At 40.6% G+C, this 9023-nt stretch overlaps 1 protein-coding gene across 1 annotated transcript; it reads right to left on the bottom strand.

Annotated features, from left to right (window-relative positions):
- Positions 1-1716: 1716 nt before the first annotated feature.
- On the bottom strand, positions 1717-9022 carry LOC134551616 (cytochrome c oxidase assembly factor 8). Its single transcript, XM_063399447.1, has 5 exons — positions 8838-9022; positions 7640-7837; positions 6553-6616; positions 4482-4572; positions 1717-1967 (listed from the first exon to the last, which is right to left on the bottom strand). The coding sequence occupies exons 1-5, from the start codon at positions 8961-8963 to the stop codon at positions 1862-1864; spliced, it is 585 nt and encodes a 194-aa protein (XP_063255517.1). The 5' UTR covers positions 8964-9022; the 3' UTR covers positions 1717-1861.
- Position 9023: the final 1 nt, after the last annotated feature.

The following is a 9023-nucleotide window of genomic DNA, read 5'->3' as shown; positions in this document are numbered from 1 at the left end:
TCTGACATGGAACAGTTTTTTCCTTGGATTAGTTCGAGTAGTGAATCGATTTCCTGATCTGGTTCAGCAGGCAGACACAAAAATGTCTCTGGTAATGGAAGGGAGCAGCTCAGAAAATGAAAATGCTTTTGATTGACCTCTACCCATTTAAAGCATATGTGAAACTACCTCAGGGATGTTTTACACAGGCTGTCAGAACATATGGCCTTTAACCACCAGTGCACTGGGGCTCTGGTCTCTCCTTTTCTGGGTTATTTTCTTGTATTATCCAATTATTGTTTTATATCAGAAGTACCTATTAATGTGAGCATTCACATTGTGGTCAAAGCTTACATACTGTAAGATATGATTTACCATAAAACCCTGAAGAATTATATTACATAGCCACAGTAGTCTAGTTCAAAAATTTATTTTCCTAAACATGGCACTTTGTAATTTTTTAATAAATATATACCCTTTACAGTACTGATGCAGTGTAACATTCACAAATATTTTCAAAGTATTGGTTATTATCGCAGCAAGCACCATTAATGACTGTTTTCATTTACTAATAACACTCAAAATCACAATTCAGTGGCCACTTTAGCCCAAATAATATCACAGTTGTATGAAACACTGTGATCTGCTACTGCATCAGTAACATTTATTTCATTTTGCAGAGAAATTATTACAGCTGATGGGGACAAAGCTTTTTTTTGCTCCAGTTGAAAAAGTCTGGGAATAAATCATGTCATGTTTAGAAATGAAAAATAGGTCAATGGCTACTGAGATGGTATTTCCAAAAGCAGAACCTTCCCTACAGCACAGCTTTAGGAGAACACTTCATCTGACAGCATACATTCTTTTTAACAGAATCCTCTTAGTAGATACTGGATAAAAAAATCATTTAACTGTATATATGGACAGAGAAAAGATAGTGAGGAGCAAGACTTCTTTTAAATTAAAAATACATGGCATAATATTTTAGGACTTCACTTGAACCAAGTTCCTTCCAATTGATGTTACCTACCTGGAGGCCACAGAAACAACCCTCAGGAAAGTTGTTTTCAGTGCCCTGGAGAAACTGGTGAGAACAGCACATTTTTTTGGAAGAAATGAGCCAGGAGAAAGCAGTGCATACTTATAGTAATGTTGTTCTCCATACAGGAGATACCAGTTTTGTCTTCTACCAAGATTAAATGCCAGGCAGCACATTTGTCAAATTGCTCAGCAACTAAAACATTTACCAATGTTTTGATCAGAGGAGCTCTTGTACCATTTCTCTTAATTAAACAAAAATCTAAGAAGAACCTATTGCATTAGCATTTTATATGAAACCATATCTTAAATCTTTATTAAAACTAGCAAATAATCCCACTGAAGAGAGGATTATTCTAAATTGATTGTATATATATACACTCACAAATCAAACTTGTTCCTTCACCCATTTTGTGTTACTTTGGGATAGCTACTGCCCCAGAAAGGCAAAATGACGCATTTTTGTCTTTATATACTAATATAGTGAGTGGAGACATCATTCTGAGACCAGAGTTCAGGTACAGCACACTGAATTTCACATTCTTTAGCAGCCACAACTCTACAGTAAAAACAGCATAGTCATTACCCATTCCATCTGACATAAACAAAGAACAGCTTTTAAACGTTTTCTTGGTTGTGTTTTCGTGGAGAAATTTTAGATATTCTTGGAATAAAGGGTAAAGGAAATCTACATAGTGCTTATAAATTAAGCAGTGTTGACTTTTATTTACATAGTTTTAACAAACAAATTCAAGTAATTATTGCATCAACCATTCAGATTATGAACATTACTATAAACCACAAGTTTATAGCATACAATGTTGCATTCTTCATGGAGCTGTGATTACTGTTCCACATTTTTCTTTCTCCAACGAAGCCACCTCAGAGCTCTCGACAGTGCTACTTGTCCCATGAGGAATGTGATCCTAAAGTTACGTTTATACCAATCTCTAGGATTCCAAAGCCAAGAAAATCATCAGCACACGGAACAAGTACAGGAAAAATATACACAATTATATTAAAATATCCTCTGGCATTGACAAATGACATTGCAGTGATGACCTGCATTTTCGGTTCTTTGTGGTAACACTTTTCCTGCCTAGTAACAGTTAAATAACCTATGAAAAAGTCTATGTGTATATCCACATTCATGAACAGATGACACGTGGATTATAGGCTTGCAACTGTATTTGAAATCAGCTGAGATAAAACAGTTAAAACCATGTCTCATGTTTCAGAAGTAAAACTGATCACCCAGCTGTCTGGACTAACTTCCTGCCAGTGCTGTGCCTCAGGTAAGATTTGTTTGTGTGTGGATGAAGATGCCTGTGTTGTAAAGGGCAGAGTTGGTCTCATACAAGGGTAGGAAAAAATAAAATCAAATCACACTTTAAAGGCTAATTGTATAACCCATTTTCTATACCCACATTATCTTTCTACTGCAATATCTTTTAAAGATAATGCCTTTAATATGGTCAAAGTTAGTTTTTATATGTTTAAATAACTTAATTTTTATGAATCATGCATGGCTTCTGGAACCAATTCAAATTATTCACAGTATAGTCTGCATCAGCCATTTTTAACCTCTGAAAAGTGGTTTCAAGTTCTTGCCCCTGTTACAAATTAAAAGAATATCAATTTTTTTTTCTAGTTTCTAACAAGGATCTCACTCCCATGCTGTAAAATGCTCACAAGAAGCAATAGGATACGTGGAATTCTAGAACTAGAACACTGGGATTTAGGTCTTCTCTTGAGATGTCTGGGGCAAACCTTGCATGCATAGGTCTAACATAAGCCTGAGATACCAGCCTCTCAGTGAGGACAGCAGCCAAATTCACACTGACAGGCAGCACTGAGCTACCCCTTCAAATGTCATGTTAAATAAAAATATCATGCTAACATTGCAACTGTTTCTTTTCCCCTTTCACATTTAATTTCCTACATCCTTCTTGAATTTTTTTTCCAAAACTAAATTGTATTTCCAGTCTAAGTACCCTGAACTAAATATTCAAGGCATCTATGCACAGTCATTGCTTCAATTTTAACTACATTTTAGAAGTTGCAACACTTCAGCTGCCAGTTTTCAGGCCAGCTGGCAATACTGCAAAAGAACATACAGCTAAATGCATAAACAGATTTTTATAAATATGACCCCTCAAAATCAGAGTGCCTGTAATAAGCTCTGCTGTTTTCAGGGCTGTGCAGTTCCACTTTGAAACTACAACAACGCAGCTGTCACAACCTGATTTTACAAGTCAGCAGCAAGGAAGGTCGTGTTTAAGCACAAAGCATGAATTATCTTACCCTGAAGATGGCACACTATCCTAAGGTCACTGCAACAATGGCAACTGGTAACCAGTTCTAAGATGAACTACCTGCATTCCCACATATCAATTATAGCCAATGTATTGACAATCCTTTCACTAAAAACTATTTCTTACTTTGCATCTTTTCATGCTGTTGCTTTGGATCATGGTGAGTGTTCCCCTCTGCCCCTCCATGGGCGAGATAAGATGTGCTTATTTAAATATTTGTTAGTTAAATTGTTCTTACACATGAAGAACCTTAAGCCACCATTTGTCATAGATCAGTTACAGTGAAGGCAGAATGCTCAGTAGCATTATGTCATTAGGAGCCCAGTCACACTTGACACTTTTGAGCCCAATAATCTCCCAGTCCAGTACAGGGAGGAAACTGCAGCTGTGCTTTCACATTCAGTGGTCAGTTATCCTGGATTAAGTGCTGTCTTTCTCCACCTTCCCATTCCTCCCTCATTCCTAGCCCTTTTTTAAGTCTACACAGCTATTTGCAGGGGGGGGTGTGTTTGCAAGTCATTTTTCATCCCTTTCAGATCCCCAGTCCAGTTTATAGAGTTGTTGTACACACAGTAACACTGAAACAATGCAGGAGATGCTGTCAAGAGTTGAATGTGGCTGTGGCTGAGATTCTACCCAGGACTGATCAATTTAGGCCTTGCCCAACTCCAAAGCTGATTCTTTTTTTACTAGACACTTGCAAAATAATAGACCCAAGATTATTAAATGTTACTCCCATTAAAGATTTTCCTTTGAGATAAACCATATTTAGTTGTCCTTATTTAACAGGCAGCTAGAATCTGTTATACAGAACTTTCAAGTGGTCTATTTGCATATTTATCAGTTTCAATTAGCAGCATGAAAAGAGCCATGCCCTAAGTTAATAAAATGTGCCTGATCTTGTCTCTTTAAACCTCAGACTTGAGCTTATCTTTCCACTAAAACAACAATAAGCAGCAGCAGAACTCAAGTGATAATGCAACTTTCTGTCAAATGCTAATAATAGCATTAAAAAAATAATTTTCCAAAATTACAGGGGTTTGTGCTGTTTTACCAATTACAGAAAAAATGTTCACATTTTAAAGCTGATCCTATATCTTTCACTTAGACTGTAATGTATAATGGCCAACATAAATACCTTCTACATACCTGTTATACTGCAAATGCTTTTTTAAATTTCTATTTAGAAAGTCCTTGTAAAAGTCAGCCATTTCTTCTGCATTCAGTGTTGCTTTCTGACCTGAAAATAGGTTTTGGTGTAACAAAGTCAAGGCAATTCTTTGGATGAAAACACTGGGTTCAGATGCTAGGTCTAACTCCCTGCTCCTACAAGCTTCCTGTGTAACCCTGAACAAATTATTATGCCTTTATCTTTCAACTTCTTCAAACTTATCTAGAGAGCACAGCAGATTAAAAATACTGATCATCTCAAAGCTGGCATAGTTCTTATACCCCTATTACTTGTGGAAGTGATAAAGTTTATATGCTCTTAGAGTACTTAGGGAACCAGTGAACCCCTATGAAAATGTGCATAGATCTAGGAGTATCTATCCTTTGAATAAAACAATTTCTCACAGGGCTGAAGCCTAAACAATACCAGTAAGAGCATTTAGTAACTTAATTTCCCCCCCTAAAGCAAGTCCATAAATATCAAAAGAACACTATCCACAAGTGACATGGTATTTTCAGATGTAATTCTTTTTCTATTACTGTTGATAAATTTCAAGTTACTTCAGGCAAAAAGTTCATGTTCTGAGATATCAGGCTTCCAAACAATCTAGCAGGCAATTATTTTAGAAAGAGGCAAATACAAAAAATGATTTTGAATATGTCACTCATAACCAAAATAGATAAGGAAGAACAGGAAGACCTGTGGCTACAGCACAGATGTCTAATCCTGAGAACCAGCAAATATTCTCAACTCTACCAGACAATTCCTACACAAACCTTCTGGCACAAAGTGTCCCAAAAATGAAAGTCAAATTTCAATGCCCCAGGGAACATGGATATGATGAGGGAGATGGAATTGTGATATTCAATTTGTTACTCTTCCAAAATGCGTTTTAAGGCTCTTGAGATTGATCACAGAAATGTAAATTATTGATTGGTTCTATTTGACATTATTTAAAAAACTAACATACCACAATGTATTAACATACAATGGGATAAATTAACTCTAAACACATTTGAGGGCTGCCAGCTTAACACATATAGTTAATTCCTTCCTACTGGTATCAGCAAAACGGATTCATTTCATAGAAAAGTAAATTTTGTTCCAACTGTTCATGTGTATTTTTATTTTTACAAAACACTCACAGCTGTATTATAGAATAGCTGACCAAAGGCATGCAGTAGATATATACTTATTTTTAATGGAAGTATGTGTTCACTCTCTTTTACTTCTAGAGTATAAAAGCTAAACAAACAAAAAAAAAGCCCAAAATAGCAATATAAAAAATGTGCATTTGAAACAACATAGATCTTAATTAAAGTTACTTCTCAAGCACACACTGATCACCAGGATACAAACAGAAAGGAAAAATAATGGTCTGTGACATACAGAACGTCAGAGCAGATGCTTCACTAAACTCAAACAGATCATTATTCTGTGAACAAAGTATTCAACCTCATACTACAATGCCCAATTCACTATTATTATGAAGGCATTTTGTTTTCATTTTCACACAATGAATTAGAGAGACAACTATTTTACAGCAACTGTGCTCAGGCAGAGACACGCAGATAGCAGCTGCCATCTCCCCAGAAGCTGGCTTCCTCTCCCTCAAGGAAAAATATTGTATTCATTGGACACACCAGGGACCTGGAGCCAAAGACTCTGAATTTATCCATGCAACCATAACATGCACTTGAGGCAATGCTCTGTATGTTCATCTCAGCCAGCTCACTGGCTTAGGAGGTGTGAAAGTAGAAAGTCCCCTCCTCCTTAGGCTACACAATTATTATATTCCTGGGCTAGGATTTCAGCACATTCCCTCTTGCTGCAGGGAAGGAATTAGGGGGAGAACAGTGCAACAGATGATCTGAGCCCCACGTGCACATCTCTGAAAAGCTCCTTGTCTCTTTTTGTATCACACTCCTGAAAACACTTCTAAATCCTATCCCTAAGATTTACTTGTGACAGAATACAAAGAGCATAAACTAACAAAATTTAAACAGAATTCAGAATGCATCCTAAACTATTAACAAAGATCTCACTAACCTGATTCATCTCTCATTTCCAGACCCTTGGCTTTCAGTCTTGAATAAATAAATTCTTCTTTTTCCTAAAACATGTTTTTCCAGATTAGAATGGGATGTAGTCAGTCCTTGAAGTTAACCATTGTTTTTAATTACAAACCAATGTAGTGTTCAACACCCTTTGAAATAACTAGCAATACTTGTTATACTTGGAAGTGTCAACTAAAGACTTTTCTTAATCCAGTGAGTTAGTTAAACTGGTGACTTAGCTCCTGCTACCTGCATGCATCAATTAATTCATCCAAGTGTCCTACTGATACATATAAAACTGATTTGTGGAGTAAAGCTACAGCCAAACTTCAGTGTTGTTTGACAGGATTCAAACTTTCAATTTATAAAACAAACTATGGAAACATGCTGTACTGTATAACTGAGATTGAGCACACAGAAAAACATGCAGCCTAAAAAATTAAAATTATTTAGATGGAAGCACAATAATTATTTGTGTGTGACTTAAAAAAAAGTTCTGAGGAATTAAAAAAAAGCAAGCTTCATTTTTTTCTGGGATCTTTGCAAGTTTTGGGAGGATATGACGTTCAACATCATAAAAAATGGTGTATTACTGAACTGTTACTGTTCTTGCAAAAAATGCCACATTTGTTGTGAAATGCTGAAATCAAGAAAGGAGGCAGAGACACTTTAGCCTTGCTGGGATACGCTGCCAGTGAAATGGGATATATCATTTAACCTCATTTAGTCTTGGTAATTACACCAAATTTCTCTCACTTATGACAGGAGAAAGACCAGCCATGAAATAATTTTCAACAGCTGCTCTAGTCACAGACAGGTCTTGCATGTAGGGCAGCTACAACTTTATACTTTCAGCGCAAGACAGGAAAAAGGCAAACACTCTATGCCACTAGGCAGCAATAAAACGTGGGATTTTTAGTTTTGTGCATCATTTAAAGAAATTAATGACAAAACTGTAATTTTGTGTGCGACCCTGAGCGTATTAACAGCGGGCAGAACCGAGCCCCACCTCATAGAGGCCAAGCCCCGGTGTGGGGCGGGCGGGCAGCAGCAGCACCAGCAGGTGCAGGCGGGCTCACCTGGCGGAAGGCGCGGTTGTGCCGTGCCCAGAAGCGCTGGTTGCTGTCCTGCGCCTCCTGGCGCGCCTCCCGCAGGCGCCGCTCCAGCGCCGACTCCTCGGGGGGAGCGTGGAAGATGACGGGGCGCAGGTGCGAGTGCGGGTCCGGGGGCCCGATCCAGTCACTGCGGGAGTGCGCGGGGGGACGGAACGCCGGGCCCTGGGGACACACACAGCGTTATGGGCCCTGAGAACACGCACAGCGGTATCGGTCCTGTGGACACACACAGCGTTATGGGCCCTGCGAACACACACACAGCGTTATGGGCCCTGAGAACACGCACAGCGGTATCCGCACCGCCGCGGTCTGATTGCAATAAATCCCCGAACGCCACGGAACCTTAACGCATGCAAGTTCAGAAATGAGGCACATTTCTTTACTGTGACCAAAAACATTCACAATTTACTTTTACTTACAAATGCGCTACAGAGAAGATACCTTTAACTCTTTTACCATGGGCATGAATCATGAGGTATTTTTAAATCAAATTTTTTTTTTCTCTATCACTGATACTCTTAAAATGTGTGTTTCGTGGAGAGAACTAGCAAGTACGCAAGTTTTTTATGGTGCAGTTCTCTGCCCTCTGGTGACCAGTGACAGCACCCGAGGGAACAGGGTGAAGCTGTGTCAGGAACTTCGGGCTGGATATTCAAGGCTCTTCACCCAGAGGGATGACAGTCAATGGCATCAGCTCCGCAGGGATGGGGTCACTGCCCCAGCCATGACAAGCTGAAGGAGCTTTTGGACAACTCTCTCAGACACACGGTGCGATTCTTAGGGCTGTTCTGTACAAGGCCACGAATGGAATTTTGGTGATCCTTGTGGGCCCCCTGAAACTCAGCATATTTTATAATTCTATGATTCTAAATTTTCCTCAGCCCGGCGTTCTTCCTCCACCCATGTGCCCACACACAGGCGTGCCCGAGCCGGGTTCAGGAACCCCTGGCGTTACCCCCCAGCCCGGACCTCAGCGCCCCTCCAAACACAAGCACGGAGGGCTCGAAAACCACCCCAAAACCCAGAGGCCGCGGGGAGCGCGCTTTGCTACCGGCCGCCCCCGCCCCGCCGGCGTTACCGGGGGCAGCCGAGCGCTCCCCACCCAGGGCGGCGGCCCCCGAGGCTTCCCCCGCGGCAGCTGCCGCCCCCCGCCCGGGTTTACCGCGCTGTCCTGCGGCTCCCCGCGCTCCGCCGCGCGGCCGCCACCGGAGGGGGCGGAGGAGGAGGCGGAGGAGAGGAGGCGGCGGCGGCAGCAGCCCCCGGCCCGCAGCCAGCGGGCGGCCGCCATGGCCCGGCGCTTTACGGCGCTGCCGCGCGGGCGCTGCGAGCGGGGCGGGGCCAGGTCGGG

Source organism: Prinia subflava, chromosome 5, assembly GCF_021018805.1.
Source record: "Prinia subflava isolate CZ2003 ecotype Zambia chromosome 5, Cam_Psub_1.2, whole genome shotgun sequence".
NCBI lineage: Eukaryota > Metazoa > Chordata > Aves > Passeriformes > Cisticolidae > Prinia > Prinia subflava.
The sequence above is the reverse complement of the archived record's forward strand: the minus strand, read 5'-3'. Positions and strand labels throughout refer to the sequence as shown.